Source organism: Ochotona curzoniae, unplaced genomic scaffold (assembly GCF_017591425.1).
Source record: "Ochotona curzoniae isolate NIBS_2020 unplaced genomic scaffold, NIBS_Ocur_1.0 contig_908, whole genome shotgun sequence".
Lineage (NCBI taxonomy): Eukaryota > Metazoa > Chordata > Mammalia > Lagomorpha > Ochotonidae > Ochotona > Ochotona curzoniae.
Window position 1 is genome coordinate 15,565,332 of NW_024466607.1, and position 17,242 is coordinate 15,582,573.

The following is a 17,242-nucleotide window of genomic DNA, read 5'->3' on the forward strand; positions in this document are numbered from 1 at the left end:
TCCCCGGGCATTCAAGGCGAGGACTTTAGTTGCTAGGCCACCGTGCCTGGCCCTAGATGGTCCCACATTCTAGAGTTGACTGATAGTCTTTTACTGTTGCCCATATTTGCTTGTAAATTAGAATTTAGACCTAGGATAGAACTGCCCAATAGAAATGTGATGTCAGCCATGTTTCATCTAGATTTTCTTCATTTTAACTTTGTTAACAAAAGCAAGTGTCATTTTAATAGATTTCTAATTATCTACAATAAAATTTTATTTGATATATTTTTGCTATTCCCAAAGCATTATTTCAGTTTTTGGTCAATATTGTAAAAATTTTAATGAGGCACTTTTCTTTTTCAAACAAAATTTTCAGAATCACTGAGTGGACCAGCTGTGTACCCAGCACTGAGCAGCGCTGGCTTTTCTGCAAGGCCTAGAGACTAAGTCTGACTCAGGGACAATGTCTTTGGCAGAACATTTGGTAGCAAATGCATGACTTTGAACTCCTGCGAATTGCTGAACTCTGAATATGCTTCTCTTCTTTTTTAGGCTCTGGATGCTGTGGGATGGAGCAGGTGTGCCGAGGGTGAGGACCCACGCTCTGGGATCCATTCATTTGCTGCCTGCCTTAGCAAGATCGTCAGCTTGAGCAAACTTGGCCCAGGATGAGGATGCCTGTGGGCCTCCCGCTGCTGTTCCCCCTCTGGGGGAGGACCTTCCTCCTCTTCCTCCTGTCTGCAGCTGTGGCTCAGTCCCGCTGGCCCAGTGACCCCTCAGAGCCTGTCAGGGACTGGGAGAACCAGCTTGAGGCGTCCATGCACTCCGTGCTGTCAGACCTGCACGAGGCGGTCCCCACAGTGGTTGGCATTCCTGATGGCACAGCTGTGGTCGGGCGCTCGTTTCGAGTGGCCATTCCAACAGATCTAATTGGCTCCAGTGGAGACGTCATCAAGGTGAGATGGATAAATGAAGAGGAGTTCAAGTTTTCTTGTCTTCTGTTTTAGATTTGGTGCCTTTTCCTTCCCAGTTTGAAACACTGCCCCAGGGGTTCCAAGCTCAGTTCTTCCAGTTCCAGCTCAGGGTGGCTCAGGAAAGTCACAGTCACTGATCCTCACGGGGATTCCTGTGTATCTTATAAAAGGGTCCTAGGCTGTATTCTTTGTATCATCTTGAGGCTGTCTTCATACAAAAAAAATTTTCTTGAACATACTATAAGGAATAGAGTGGTTAAATGCTGCATTCACATGGGAATACCCGAGTTTGGTTTTCTCAGCTTCCTGGGGACCAGCAGTGATAGTTCAGGTAGTTGTGTTCCTGCCACAACCATGGGAGACTAGATTGAGTACCCCACTCGTACCTGTGTCAAATGCCCTGGCCGTGGCAGGTGTGTAGGATGACTAGCAGGTGAAAGCTCTGTCACTATCTTTCTCTCTCTGTCTCTCAGAAGAGAAAAAAAAAAAAAAGATGTGATATTCTGCTCTGATTTGGCAGTTTTTATTTATTAATGTGTTTTATCACTTAGTCAAGATGGCAGGTTTACTCCATTTCCTTTTGGGAAAGGGGGCATCTCAAACCCTTGTTTGCAAGAGTGTCTTAGCTCACTCAGGGTGGGAGCCAGGTGAAACAAGAGGCCTTTGTGTGAAGATGCAGCGTCTGACTGTGTGTTGAGCATTGGAATTTCTTCTAGCACCTTAGTGTGCAGGCAGGTGTTGTGACCTGAATATTGAGTAAGATTTGCCTTCCAAAGCTCATGTAGATGTCTAAAATGGAAAACCTTAGGTTAATGGTTAATGAGTTAATGGTTAAAAAATTACAGCTGAGACTGTTGTTAATTTTTTCACATGACAGCCATTATTTTTCTTTTTTTCATTTTAAAATAAAGAAACCATGGGTTATACAGAAACAGGTGACTTTTTTTTAAAGAGTATTTATTTTTATTTCAAAGGCAGATTTACAGAGAGAAGGAAGATCTTCCATCTGCTGGTTCCAAATGGCTGCAACAGCTGGAGCTAAGCTGATCTGAAGCCAGGAGCTTCTTCCAGGTGTCCCACATGGGTACAGAAGTCCAAGAGCTTGAACCATCCTCTGCTGCTTTTCCCACCGATAAGCAGAGGGCTTGATTGGAAGTGGCGCAACAGAATGTGAACTGGCAGCAATATGGAATGTCAGCGCCACAGGTGGAGGCTTAGCCTATCATGCCATGATAACGGCCCCCAAAACAGGTGGTCTTTTCCCCCAAGATTGCTTGCTGCTTCAAGTAAACTCCTTTACAAAAATAAACAAAAAACAGGTGGTGGACCAGATTTAGTTCATCGCCGTAGTTTGCTGACTACTACCCAACAGCATAGAGGTGTGCCTTGAAATTCAGTTAAAAATACTCTTTTTTTTTTAAAGATTTATTTTTATTATTTTTTTTATTGGAAAGGCGGATATACAGAGAGGAGAGACAGAGAGGAAGATCTTCCATCCAATGATTCACTCCCCAAGTGAGCGCAACGGCCGATGCTATGCCAATCCGAAGCCAGGAGACTCTTTCAGGTCTCCCACACAGGTGCAGGGTCCCAAAGCTTTGCACCATCCTCGACTGCTTTCCCGGGCCACAGGCAGGGAGCTGGATGGGAAGTGGGGCTGCCGGGATAGAACCGGCGCCCATATGGGATCCCGGGCGTGCAAGGCAAGGACCTTAACCACTTGCGCCACTGCGCTGGGCCCGAGTTAAAAATACTCTTAAGAGCTATAATTCATTTTAGTACTTTTCTGTCAGCTCAGCATTTTAGACTTCTGCTTGCATGTAGTGTTCTGACTACCTGTAAATATATTTCACTCACCAAAATATACAACTTTTTTAGCATAAATATTGGTGGCTAAGAATTCAGGAATTCAAGGCTTGTTTGGGGTCCATCTGATGTCTTCATGGAGCAGCTCATCAGGGGTTGAAGAATCCACCTCTGCTTGCTGCTGAGGACTGAGCTGGGGCTGTTGGCCGTTGTTCCCCTCCTCTCAGATCTCTTCATGAACTGTGCTTGGGGTTTCTCACAATATAATGGTCATTTGTTTAATATTTATTTATTTGTCTATTTGAAATGCTGAGTGGCAGAGAGCAAGGAATTAGTTCACTTCTTCAGTGGTTGGAACATTTGGGCTGTGCCAGGCCGAAGCCAGGAGTCAGGAACTCCATCCTGGTTTCTCTCATGGGTGGTAGGGACTTGGGTACTTGAGTCATTACCTGTGGTTCTGACCCCACCATATGCATTAGCTTGATGGGAAACTGAGGCAGGTCCCAGACCCAGGCACTTTGATATGGGAAGTGGAGGTACCTGACTTTGATTTAACCCTTTGTGCCACAATTCCTATTCATAGCTAGATTTTTAAGATTGCATATTCCAAGAAATGAGAAGAGAAGCTGCCAGTCTACCTTAAGGCTTAGATTGGGAAGCTTGCACAGCAGTATTTCCTTTGTTCAGACCATCCTTCCACCTTCCCCTTCTCTGACTTGTAAGTCCCAGATGTCCAGATTAGAAATGGTTGCTAGTTGAGAGATGAGTCTTTGTTTTTCCTCTAATCTATTTAGGTGAATCTGTTCCTTTCCTGCACCCTTCCAGGGCTCCTTTCCTTTCTGCTCTGGTCTCTTGTCGTTCCATCTTGGCTCATTCTCAACGTGGTCCTGTGGTCTCAGGAGCAGCTGACATAGCTCTGTTCCATGAAGTGTTTTGTGTGACTAAAGATGGGAGCTCCACTGAGTGACTAGCCTCGTCTTCAAGCAGAGAAAGGTTCTGAGGGCATTGCTGGCAGGCTGACCTGGAGACAGTGGTCACACCCCTATCTTCTCTGATCAGGATGTTAGAAAAATATTAAGATTTGGGATTGGAATATATGGATAGGGCAACTTCTGATTGCTGAGGCCTGTGGCGTTGCCCTATATGAGATCAATGTAGGCAGAACCCTGACTTTTGACTCTGGCCCTCTCTACTCCCCGGTTTTTTATTTGTGTGTCTATGTGTGGAGGTACATATTTGGTTCTGGGTGTCATCTCTAGTCATAGTTCTTTGTGTATATATGACCCAGGTACTCAGTGTGAATCTAGTTGAAACTGCTTAGGCCAATTTAATGGTAGTTTGAGGGTAATTTAGGACAGCATTGTGGCAAAGCAAGTTAACCTGCTGCCTGTGACACTGATATCCCATATGAGTACCAGTTCAAGTCCTGGCTGCTCTGCTTCCAATCTAGCTTCCTGTTAATGCACCAGGGAAAGCAGCAGAAGATGGCCCATGTGTCTGAGCCCATGCTACCCAAGTGGGAGTGTTGGGTAAAGTTCCAGGTTCCTGGCTTTGGCCTGGTCCAGACTTAGTTGTTACAGCCATTTTGGGAATAATGGAAGGCCAGTCTCCCTCTTACTCTGCCTTAGTAAGGGATGGGGTTGTGGTACATCAGATTAATAAGCTACTGCCAGTGAAGCTGGCATCCTGAAGTTTTAGTCTTGGCTGCTCCAGTTCTATCCATTTCCCTGCTAATGTGCCTGGGAAAGCCATGGAAGATGACCCAAGTGTTTGGGCCTCTGCCACCCAAGAGGGAAACCTGAATGGAATTCCAGGCTTTTGTATTTGTTTGTCTGTTTTTTTTAAGATTTATTTTTATTGCAAAGTCGGATATATAGAGAGAAGAGACAGAGAGGAAGATCTTCCATCCTATGATTCACTCCCCAAGTGAGTGCAACGGCCGGTGTTGTGCCAATCTGAAGTCAAGATCCAGGAACTTCTTCCGGGCATCCCACACGGGTGCAGGGTCCCAAAGCTTTGGGCCGACCTTGACTTCTTTCCCAGGCCACAGGCAGGGAGCTGGATGGAAAGTGGAGCTGCCGGGATTAGAACCGGCGCCCATATGGGATCCCGGAGCGTTCCAGGCGAGGACTTTAGCCACTAGGCCACGCCGCTGGGCCCAAATTTCAGGCTTTTATATTTGGCCTAACCTGGTCATGGCTGTTGTGACCATTTGGAGAATGAACCAATGGATGGAAGGTCTCACTGTCTTACTGCCTTTCAAATAAGTAAATATATCTTTTATAAAAGAAATATTAACTTAGTATTCCTGACTTTCATGATTGGAACCTGCTGTTAAAGAATAGAAGGGTGAGGTTTTGGGGAGAAATTATCGGGAGTGCAGCAGAATTCTCGTGGAACTCGTAAGAGATCCAGTTAAGGGGCACAACCTGATTTCATGTGGTTTGCAGAGTGTTTGCCTAAGGTTTGCACATAATCCTCATGCTATCCTGGCAAGCAAGATGCTTGTCTGACACTGAATAGAGTGATGGTTTTGTAAGGTGTGTTTCTTGCCTCTGGCATCAGCTTCACAGATAGATCCTCAGTATCCAAGCTCCACATTGGTTACCTTTGTTCCCATGTCCATTAGAATGTTTTACAGGGATTAGTCTTGACCAGACGTGCGTTGAACTATTTGAGCAAGCTGGATATTTGCTGTATCTGGCAGAAAGACATATAACAGGCTTATTCAGCAACAGAAGTAAAGAGATTTTCCTGGGAAAACAGGATTTTATTTGAGCATATTTATCTCTGGAGAGCAGACTGCTGAATAGCCAATGAACCTGTAGAAAAACATGAGGAAATATGACTTCATCCCATTCTCAGCCATCGGAACAGCACAGCCAGGATGTCAGGTACCTGAAAGCCTGCTCGTCGTCCTTCAATTTTGATGGCACCTCTAAAACGTTGAAAAGGTCTCAACATTAGAGGAATGTTGTGTTTTGTTTTGTTAAGATTTATTTATTTTTATTGTAAAGGCAGATCGATAGAGAAAAAGATCTTCTGTCTGTTGGTTCACTTCCCAAGTGGCCAAAACAGCCAGAGCTGAGCCAATTTGAAGTCTGAAGCCAGGAGCCAGGAGCTTCTTCTGGGTCTCCCACACAAGTACAGGGTCCCAAGGCTTTGGGCCGTCCTTGACTACTTTGCCTGGACATAAGCCAGTGCCTGTAGGCAGTCCTGGTGAATGCAAGATGAGGATTTAACCACTTGGCCATCTTGCCCAGGGCCAGGAGTTTTTTGTTTGTTTATTTGTTTGTTTTTCCTTCCCCTTACTATGATAACCATAACTATGCATAATGAAAAATGCAGGTAAAGGAAGGGACAGTCTCTTGTAGTTTGTACACTGAGAATGGACTCCTCCGTCATTTTCTGTCCTTAAGAGGCATCCATGCCACATCCACAGACATCTCAGACAGGCTTAGGATCACATTCAGCATATTTTGAAACTGTTCTTCATTCTCTGTGGCTTGAGTTTTTGCCCATAGTCATTGAGTATTACTCAGAAATGATAGCTGCCCAGTATTTGTGTGTGTTTGCGGAACATTTCATTTCCTGCAGGGGTGACCCAGGTCATGTCCCTTGAGTTCCATTACTGCTGTCTGTTATCCATGCTACTGCTTGTCACCCCTTCCTAGGCATCCCCTCCTGTGTTCTCAACCCCTCAGTCTGTTCTCCACATTACAGTATGACATGTCTTTATCTTTCTAAGACCCACATTTGGTCAAGGTTCCCCGATACTGAACTGCACCTTAGTTGAAGGTCAGGATGATCTGCCTCGTCCCCCTCCCTTTCCTTTGTCACTTTGTTCCCACTGCACCAGCTCCTTTCTGTCCTCCCCAGCCCCTCTCCTGCCAGAACCTGGCTCTGGTTCTTCTTTCGCAATGGGCACAGCTGTCTGTTACAGGTTCCACCAGGACATCTGGGGCATTGGAACCCTTTTAAAGCAGTTTTCCCACAGAACTATATGCTTTCAGCTTGGCAAATTTGTCCACTTGAAATGCTTTGTTAGGTCACATGCTTGCCACCTGTCATGTCAGCTCTCAAATATTTGTGCACTGATAGAAGAAATGAGACTTGCAAGCCTACTTTGGATTGTTAAAACCTGTCTGACTGTACACAAGAAGAAATGCAGACTTGAGCCGGGCAGCAAACTTACACACCCCAGTGTTCTGTGACCTCACATGCTGCCTGGCCCAGGACTGTGGAACACACTTTTATTTTTTTAAAGATTATTTACTGGGCAGATTATTTAAAAGATTTTTTAAAGATTATTTTAAAGATTATTTACCAGGGCAGTGGCCTAGTGACTAAATTCCTCACCTTGAACGCCCCGCCATCCCATATGGGTGCTGGTTCTAATCCCAGCTACCTTGCTTCCCATCCAGCTCCCTGCTTGTGGCCTGGGAAAGCAGTAGAGGACAGCCAAAGCCTTGGGACCCTGCACCTGCTTGGAAGACCTGAAGGAAGTTCCTGGCTCGTGGCTTCAGATCAGCACAGCACTGGCTGTTGCGGTCACATGGGGAGTAAATCACCAGACGGAAGATCTCTCTCTCTCTCCTTTTCTCTATATATATCTGACTTTGCAATAAAAATAAATAAATCTACAGAAAGATTTATTTACCTTTTTTTAGTTGGAAAGTTAGAGTTACAGAGAGAGAGAGAGAGAGAGCAAGAGTGAGTGAGTTTCCATCTGCTGGTGCACTCTCCAAATTGCCTCCAACAGTCAGAGTTGGGTCATTCCAAAGCCAGGAGACTGAAGCTTCCTCAGGATCTCCCTTGTGGATGCAGGGGCCCAAGGACTGCAAAGGATGCCTGTTATGCCAGTCGAGTAACATGCCCTATAGCTAGAGCTTCCCTATACAGATTTGGTGTCAGGAGAGAGGAGGAATCTGCCTGCCTGGGGGTGTATCCTGGAGGTCCTGCATGCATTGTGTGGTTTTCTCCTACCTGACATACTAGGGTATTTCAGTAGCCCTTGGCCAGTCTTGCTTGTCATATCCCCTGCTACTCACTAGCACTGCCTGGACACTTTTGTTTTTTAAAGATTTATTTATTTTTATTGGAAAGGCAGATACAAAGAGAGGAGAGGAAAATCTTTTGTCTGATGACTCACTCCCCAAGTGGCCGCAACAGCTGGAGCTGTGCTGGTCCAAAGCTAGGAGCTAGGAATTTCTTCTGGGTCTTCCACACAGGTGTTGGGACCCTAGGCTTTAGGCCGTCCTCAACTGCCTTCCCAGGCCACAAGCAGGGAGCTAGATGGGAAATGGGACTGCCGGGATTAGAACCGGCACCCGTATAGGATCCCGGCACATTCAGGGTGAGGACTTTAGCCACTAGGCTGCCATATCTGGCCCAAGACTTTTTTAAAAGACTTATTTATTGGGTCTGGTGTTGCCTATAAATGACAGTAACCCATATGGGTGCCATTTTAAGTTCCACCTATTCCACTTCTGATACAAAGCCCTGCTAATTGGCGTGGGAAGGCAGTGGAGGTCTTAGGCCCCTGCACTCACATGGGAGGCCTAAAGAAGGCTCCTAACTCCTGGCTTCAGATTCGCCCAGCTCTGGCTGTATCAGCCTTTTTGGGAGTGAACCAACAGACGGAAGATATCTTATTTACTTATTTGAAAGCATTATATATAGAGCGGGAGAGACAGAGATCCATCTACTGGTTAACTTCTCAGATGTCCACAGTAAGCCAGGAGCTAGCTTCCTTACTGCCTGCCTGCCTTCCTTCCTTCCTTCCCATTAGCACATGGGCATAGATTGTATTTTGTTGCAAAAGAACCCATTCTTGTAGATTTCTCAGACAGTGTGGCAACTGATTTGCCTTTTTTTTTTTTTAAACTCCAGTGTTATTTCCAATGGAGCAGGTGTTATAAGAAAGGACTGCCTCTAGGCCTCATAGCTCTCATGGCTGATCTGATGCCTGTCTTGCCCGGCTCCTGTCTCCTGTGGCCTCAGGACAGTCAGGAACAGATGGTCTTAGTGTGTGCCCCCTTGACTCAGACTGGGTGCCTGTACGCAAAGCTGTCCTTTTCTCTAACAGCTGCCTTCCGATCTGAGACTGTCCTTCCCCAACCGGCACCTGTGGTTGATGTCTGGAGGGTCCCAGCCCACCCTGGATTGGCCACAGGATAAGTCATCCATTCTGACTCTTGCCCCCTCAAGATTGGTACTGTTTCCTATGGGCACCACTGACCTCAGCATGGTGACATCCCAGAGAAGTTCTAAAAGCGCTGTTTTTGTGTCTCAGGAAATGACTGGGATGCTCGCTCTGGAGTCCCTTCAGGCCTCATTTTGGCAGGCCCTGTGCAGAGGGTGGCATTGCTTCCTGTTCCCATCAGTTCCTTGCCCGCCGACAATGTGGACTTTGCCTGGACCCAAGATGTCGGCCGGCCGGGAGCAGCCCTTCCTGGGACTGAGCCCTGGGCTGCTGGCGTGGGTGCTCCATTGTTCGCCGTGAACAATGAGCAGTCTTTGGCCAGGAAGAAGAGTTCATGAAAAGAGCATTTCTCTGGATGCTTGAGAGCTTTGTGGCGACCCTGCCTGTGTGAGATGAACTGCAGTTTCTTCCTGCCTGGAGTGGGTGTTCCCTAGTTCTGAATGGACCCCTTGTGAGCACAGCACACCGGGAAGTAGGGGTTGGCAAAGGAAGGCATCCTTGGGGGCGGGCTGTCAGCATGGCATGTGCCCAGACTCATCAGCTCAAATAATTACTGAAAATACAGGCTTCTGTGTTTAAACAAAAAATGACAATGACTGAAAGAGACCATGACAAAGTCAATATACATAATGTGAGGTCCTCTAGATTGAATGACTCATTCTGAGTGTTTTACTGATGACTGTAACAATACTAAACTTTTCCTTTTTTTCCTGTAAGAAGAGGGGTTAATATTAAATTTGAGAAGCTGAAATTGTGGCATAGTGAGTTAAGGTGCAGCCTGTAGCACCAATGTTCAATGGGTGCTAAGTCATGACTGTTCTACTTCCAATTCAGCCCCCTGCTAATATCCTGGGAAAGCGGTAGAAGATGGGCCAAGCCCTTGGGCCCCTGCTCCCATGTGGGAGACCAGGAAGAAGTTCCTGACATTGGACTGCACTGGCTCTACAGCACTGGACATTTGGGCCATTTGGAAGACAAACCAGCAGATGGAAGACTCTCCGTCCCTTCTCTCTGTCTTCCTGTGCTCTGCCCTTCAAGTCAATGCATCTTCAATTTTTCTAGAAGTCCATGCAGCCTGCCATGTGAGTGGCAGGAACCCAGTTAACGTGAACCATCACTGTTGTCTCTCAGGGTTTGTATTAGCAGGATGCTGGAGTCAAAAACTGGAGCTCTTGTGTTTGTTGTAAGATTTATTTTTATTGGAAAGATAGTGTTACTGAGGGAAGGAAAGACAGATCTTCCGTCTGCTGGTTTATTCCCCCAAATGGCCACACCAGCCAGAGCTGAGCTAGTTCCACTTTCCGTCTCATCTTCTCCAGAGATTGCTGAGACTAGACAGCTTTCTGGCCCTTTCTCGATGACCTGTGAACTGGGGCCTGTGATCTTATACTAGACTTGCCTCTGCAGTCTGGTGGGTCAGACTGCCAGCTGCTAAGTGAACACCTTACACAGAACCCCAGCTGTTTTACCTTAAATGGCCTTAAAAATGTAGAGGTGGCACGTCTGTGACTTGGCCAGGTTCTTCATGGAAGTTAGCTTTCTTTTGCTTCCTAAGACCCTTCTCTTAAAATATATCGTTGCAACTTTAAACGCTATTTGGGCTTTGATGTTCCTGGTACTGACACATCTGGAGGAGAAGGGGTTAGACTGTTCAGGTTTGTACTTTTCTTTCTTACCTAAGAAGCTTCTGTAACCCTGAGAGCAGTGTCTACTTCAGGTCTGCACGTGCAGGTTTGATAGCTGTCTTGCAGCCGTGTATTGGGAGTCAGAATCTGCACATGAAAACATGTGTATGTTGAAGAGGCTTGGCTCTTGTTCTGTCCTGGCTTGCCCCCAAATTCATACAGCCTTGAGTAGACAGTAGTAAAAGAAAGTACTCTCATTGATGAAAATTAAGCTAACAATTCTCATCTCCCAATTTGAAATTAATTGAGCACTATAACTTGCTTTGGTGAAACCTGGAATTTTTGATGTTTGCAATTTCTATTACAAGTTAGTTGGCATAAAGCATGCTGCTTCATAGGCAGCCCCATGGGGACCTGGTTCATAGAGAATCCTGCATTTGTTCTGTAGGAATGTCTGACAGCAGCACTTGGCTGCTTAGGTCATGGAGTAGAAAGTCAGCCATACTGGTGGTATATTTTGAAGGAGGGAAGGCCCCTACTCTGTTTTCTGGGTTAGGAAATGTTTTTTTTTTTTTTTTTTTTTTTTTTTGTGGCTGGAGAGAGATTGGAGAAGTGCCAGCTGCTTACCTCTCTGCTGGTGGAACACAGGGTTGGACACAGGCCCAGCTTCCTGGCCATTCAGGAATGTCTCATAGGTGTGGCCAGCCTGGTCTTGCGGTTGGCTTCTCTGTGACTTGATTTACTCAGAGCTCCATTCCAGGCTTTCTCTGTCACCTGCCTCTGTTGCACGAGCTCTATCTCTGTGGTGGTAGTTGTGGTATGATCTTGGGAAACACCCAGGGGTGGCTGAAGACCAGGGCCCATAACCTAACTTACCTACTCCACTCTTCAGGACTCCTGCTTGGGTCCCACCCCTGCAAAACTATGTGTTTACATTTGGGTACTGCAGTTTTCATATTTAACATAAATAAATGAAAAACAGTTTTATGCATAAGGTTTTAGCCAAAACATTTGAAACAAGAATTGTTTTTACAGCTAGAAAAATTTTAAGAAAAATATATTTAGGATGTTTTCATGGATTTATTTGAAAAGTTACAGAGAAGGAGAAACAGAGATCTGTTTGCTGGCTCACTCCCCAAGTGGCCTCTATGACTGGGGCAGGGCCAGACTGAAGCCAGGAGCTAGGAACTCCCATCAGGGTCTCCCAGGTACCAGGGCTATTTTCTACTGCTTTCCCAGGTACATTAGTGTGGAGCTGCATTGGAAGTGGAACAACTGGGCTTGAACCTGGGTTCATATGGGGTATTGGTGTTACAGATGGCAGCTTTACGTGCTTTACCACAATATTGGCCCCTTTCCATGGATTTGAAGATTGCTGTTTATAGGTATTTTAGCACTTCTGTTTGATGGTAAATGATGAGAGATTCTTAGTGGTACATAAATTAGATAATGGTATGTTTCAGATTTGTGGCATCAACAACACAAAACTGTTCACACAGATTCTCAATAAGTGGCTCAGAGAGCAGTTAGGAAAGGCTAACCCCAATAATAATGACTCCTAAGAATATAAGTTGTCTCCTCATAGAGTTACAGGTTTTTTTTAAAAAAAGATTTATTTATTTTTATTACAAAATCAGATATACAGAGAGGAGGAGAGAGAGAGAGAGGAAGATCTCCCCAAGTGAGCACAATGGCCGGTGCTGTGCCTTCTGGAGCCAGGAGCCAGGAACCTCCTCTAGGTCTCCCATGGGGGTACAGGGTCCCAAGGCTTTGGGCCGTCCTCAACTGCTTTCTGAGGCCACAAGCAGGGAGCTGGATGGGAAGTGGATCAGCCGGGATTAGAATCAGTGCCCATATGGGATCCCGGCGCGTTCAAGGCGATTACTGTAGCTGCTAGGCGACGCTGGCCCCTCCTCATAGGTTTTTGCTGAATGTAGCAAACCTGTTGAAATTCAGCTAAAGGGGAAGGAGGCAGTGTCTAGTTTCTGATGAGTTTGCTGCCTGGACACCTGCACCCTGGCAGGGAATATTAAATACAAGCCAAGGGCCTCCTCCCCAGTCCACCCAGATTCCTGGCTTTTGGCAGAGGGACCCAAGCCTGAACTTAGTCTTCCTGCTGCAGGAAAGGAGATATTTTAGTGCCCACCCTTAGCAAGCAAGGTGCTAAGGGATAGTCCCTGCGTGGAAGGATTGGATTGACCCCCGCCACTGGGGGTCCAATGGAATGTGCCATCCATTAGAGCACTTCCAGACAGATCATAGTGTGCCTCCTTTCTTGTGTGGGGATGGCAATAGGTGTTTCCCAAAGGTTTGAGCAGGAGGCAAGTCTCCTTCCCTCGTGTCAGCTGTCAGTGGAAGTCTCTGGATGGCATTGCCTTGAGTGCTCACTATGTCCCTGTGAGAGAGGACTTCCCACTGAGAGGAGTCAGAAGCTGTCTCTCTACATGCATTGCCTGCACTTGGCTGAAGACCCTCTCCTGCAGACACAGGCACCTCAGGGTTCCTGCTGGGTGCTGTTGCAGGACACTTGACTCTAGTCCACCTCTCCAGGCGTGATCCTCTTGAGGTTTGAGAAGGAGGATTAGTTACAACATTAGGTATAGCTGTGTTTTCTGTAATGTGTTCCCCTGCCCTGAGTGTCAGCTAGCAGTTGTAAAGTGAATTTGTTCTGGATGTGAAGCTTTGCCTTGTCTCCAGGCCTCTGCATTTCCACTCCTAGATAGGAAGGGCATTCCTGGCCAGATGAGAGGCAGAGGGGACAAGGGAGTGAGTAAGGTGAGACTAGAAAGCAGTGCTGATTGCTAAGGTGAAACTCTGGCTGGGTTCTGCAGGTGAAGTGTCACAGAGGTGGGCCAGAGTGTGCTACTGGTGTGAATGTCCAGAGCATTCCGGCTCCTTGGCATCAGTTCTGTGTCTGAGTGCCAATGCTGTTGCCTGCATGCTGTATGGCCTAGGATGAATTATTTGTCTACCATGTTAACCCATCCAATAGCCCCAGTCTTCTTGTGACAGATGCATGGGGTTGCTTGCATTCTCTGGAAGAAAGGAGTTGACTTCCCCAGTAGGAATTCAGAAATGTTCCACCATCAGGCCTGTCCCTGTGTGACGGCAGCCCTTGCAGCTCATGTTTGTGTGTCTTGTAGGTATCAGCAGCAGGAAAGGAGGCTTTGCCATCTTGGCTGCACTGGGATCCGCAGAGCCACACCCTGGAAGGCCTTCCCCTGGACACTGACAAAGGGGTGCACTATATCTCAGTGAGTGCTGCACGGCTGGGGGCCAACGGCAGCCACATCCCCCAGATGGCCAGCGTCTTCTCCATCGAGGTCTACCCCGAGGACCACAGTGAGCCACAGTCTGTGCGGGCGACCTCTCCAGACCCAGGCGAGCTGGCGCCCTCTGCCTGTGCTGCCGATGAGCCTGTGACTGTCTTGACAGTGATTCTAGATGCCGATCTCACCAAGATGACCCCGAAGCAAAGGCTTGACCTCCTGCACCAGATGCAAAGCTTCTCGCAGGTAGAGCTCCATCACATGAAGCTGGTGCCCGTGGTGAACAACAGACTGTTTGATATGTCTGCCTTCATGGCTGGTCCTGGAAATGCAAAAAAGGTGGTGGAGAATGGGGCTCTGCTCTCCTGGAAGCTGGGCTGCTCGTTGAACCAGAACAGTGTGCCTGACATCCGTGGCGTGGAAACCCCTGCCAGGGAGGGCACCATGTCTGCCCAGCTCGGCTACCCTGTGGTGGGCTGGCACATTGCTAATAAGAAGCCGCCTCTCCCCAAACGTGTCCGACGGCAGATCCATGCCACACCCACCCCTGTTACTGCCATTGGCCCCCCAACCACGGCCATCCAGGAGCCACCATCCCGCATCGTGCCCACCCCAACATCCCCAGCCATTGCTCCTCCCACAGAGACCATGGTGCCTCCTGTCAGAGACCCTGTTCCCGGGAAGCCCACAGTCACCATTCGGACCCGAGGTGCCATTATTCAGACTCCAACCCTGGGCCCCATCCAGCCTACTCGGGTGCTAGAAGCTGGCACCACAGTTCCTGGTCAGATTCGCCCAACAGTGACCATTCCTGGCTATGTGGAGCCCACAGCTGTTGCTACCCCTCCTACAACTACAACCAAAAAACCACGTGTGTCCACACCAAAACCAGCAACGCCCTCAACTGACTCAACCACCACAACTCGCAGGCCAACCAAGAAACCACGGACCTCCAGGCCAGTGCCCCGGGTCACCACCAAGGCACCCAGCACTAGGCTGGAAACGGCCTCACCACCAACTCGTGTCCGCACCACCACCAGTGGGGTGCCCCGTGGCGGGGAACCTAACCAGCGCCCTGAACTCAAGAACCACATTGATAGGGTGGATGCCTGGGTCGGCACCTACTTTGAGGTGAAGATCCCATCAGATACCTTCTATGACAAGGAAGACACGACCACCGACAAGCTGAAACTGACCCTGAAGCTGCGGGAACAACAGCTGGTGGGCGAGAAGTCATGGGTACAGTTCAACAGTAACAGCCAGCTCATGTATGGCCTCCCTGACAGCAGCCATGTAGGCAAGCACGAGTATTTCATGCACGCCACCGACAAGGGGGGCCTGTCGGCTGTGGATGCCTTTGAGATCCATGTCCACAAGCGCCCTCAAGGGGACAAAGCACCTGCACGCTTCAAGGCCAAGCTGGCCGGTGACCCCACACCGGTGGTAAATGACATCCACAAGAAAATTGCCCTGGTGAAGAAGCTGGCCTTTGCCTTTGGCGACCGCAACTGCAGCACCATCACCCTGCAAAACATCACACATGGCTCCATTATAGTGGAATGGACCAACAACACGCTGCCACAGGAGCCCTGCCCCAAGGAGCAGATTGCTGGGCTTAGCCGGAGGATCGCTGAGGACAATGGGCAGCCTCGGCCGGCCTTCTCCAATGCCCTGGAGCCTGACTTCAAGGCCCTGAGTGTTGCCGTCACAGGTTCTGGCAGTTGTCGGCACCTGCAGTTCATCCCAGTGCCACCGCCCGGTACCCCGTCTTCAGTGACACCCCTCACGGAGGTGCCAGACAGGGACCCCGAGAAGAGCAGTGAGGATGACGTCTACCTGCACACGGTCATTCCGGCCGTGGTGGTTGCTGCCATCCTGCTCATTGCTGGCATCATTGCCATGATCTGCTACCGCAAGAAACGGAAGGGCAAGCTCACCCTGGAGGACCAGGCCACTTTCATCAAGAAGGGTGTGCCTATCATCTTTGCTGATGAGCTGGATGACTCCAAGCCCCCACCCTCTTCCAGCATGCCCCTCATCCTGCAAGAGGAGAAGGCCCCTCTGCCCCCACCAGAGTATCCCAACCAGAGTGTGCCCGAGACAACTCCTCTGAACCAGGACACTGTGGGAGAGTACACACCCCTGCGGGATGAGGATCCCAATGCGCCTCCCTACCAGCCCCCACCACCCTTCACAGCACCCATGGAGGGCAAGGGCTCGCGTCCCAAGAACATGACCCCTTACCGGTCACCTCCTCCTTATGTGCCCCCTTAACCCACAAGCGCCTGGGTGGAGGCAGGGGTAGGGCAGGGGCCTGGAGACAACGCAAGGTTGTCTGTGGAGACCAGTGGCCCGCAAACCATTGTCCACCCACCGGGAGCTGACGCCAGACCTAGCACACACTGACACACGGGGCCTGGACAAGCCCGCCCTCTCTGGTCCTCCCAAACCCCCCAAAGCAGCTGGAAAGACTTTGGGGACTTTTTTTATTTTTATTTTTGCCTAACAGCTTTTTTGTTTGTTCATAGAAAATTCTTCGCTGCGTTTTTGGTGGCTGGCTCTGAAAGCACCATGTGGAGTAGAGATAGCTGGGGGGGCGCGAGGAACCGTGAATGAACTCGCAGGCAGTGCCGGGCAGCCCCCCGGCTCTCTGCGTTTTGCCTTTAACACTAACTGTACTGTTTTTTCTATTCACGTGTGTCTAGCTGCAGGATGTAACATGGAAAACAGTAGCTAAAGATTAAATTCAAAGGACTTTCAGAAGTTAATGGGTTAAGTTTTTACATTTAATCTGCTGTTTACCTAAACTTGTATGTATAATTTTTGGGTGGGTATGGGGAATTGGTTTGCTAAAAATAAGCTCCCAGGGTGTTTCAAACTTAGAGAAGACCAAGGGACAGTATTTTTTATCAAAGGAATCCTATTTTTTCACACTATGTCAACTTGGTTGCTCTGATATCCCAGAGCCTAAGCGGGGGCCAGAAGACCCCCGCTCAGGGGCCGGGGCCCTGGTGCTGGATTTGTTCTCCTGTGGTAGACAGGAGCTGGAAGCTGGAGGGGCCTCTTGGGCCGTGGACATCCCCACCTCCACCCCATGCACGCTTGTGGCCCACCACCAAGGGGGTCTTCATTCCCATGGGAAAGGGACTCCAAGAGGCAGTGGTGGCCATGGCCCCCACCCTAGGTGCTCCAAGGTGGGCCAGCTGCTCATGGGGGCGCCTGGGGAGGTAGAGGGACTCAACCACATTGACCCATTTTCTTTTACCTTTCTTCTTTCCCCCTCTTCCCTTTTCACACCCCGCCCTCTCCCCCAAAAAAGGAATACCACAGCTTTTGAAACACTCAGTGGGGGACATTTTGGTGAAGATGCAATATTTTTAT

General features: G+C 48.5%; 1 protein-coding gene across 2 annotated transcripts in view; it reads left to right on the top strand.

Moving 5' to 3' along the window:
* DAG1 (dystroglycan 1) overlaps positions 1 to 16,626 on the top strand; it is a 66,769-nt gene extending 50,143 nt beyond the window's left edge. For both annotated transcript variants that reach the window (XM_040994474.1, XM_040994473.1), the window contains exons 2-3: positions 535 to 938; positions 13,736 to 16,626. In XM_040994474.1, coding sequence (XP_040850408.1) covers positions 651 to 938; positions 13,736 to 16,135 — 2,688 coding nt within the window. In that variant the 5' untranslated portion in view covers positions 535 to 650 and the 3' untranslated portion in view covers positions 16,136 to 16,626. The remainder of the gene's footprint in view (positions 1 to 534; positions 939 to 13,735) is intronic.
* The last annotated feature ends 616 nt before the right edge of the window (positions 16,627 to 17,242 follow it).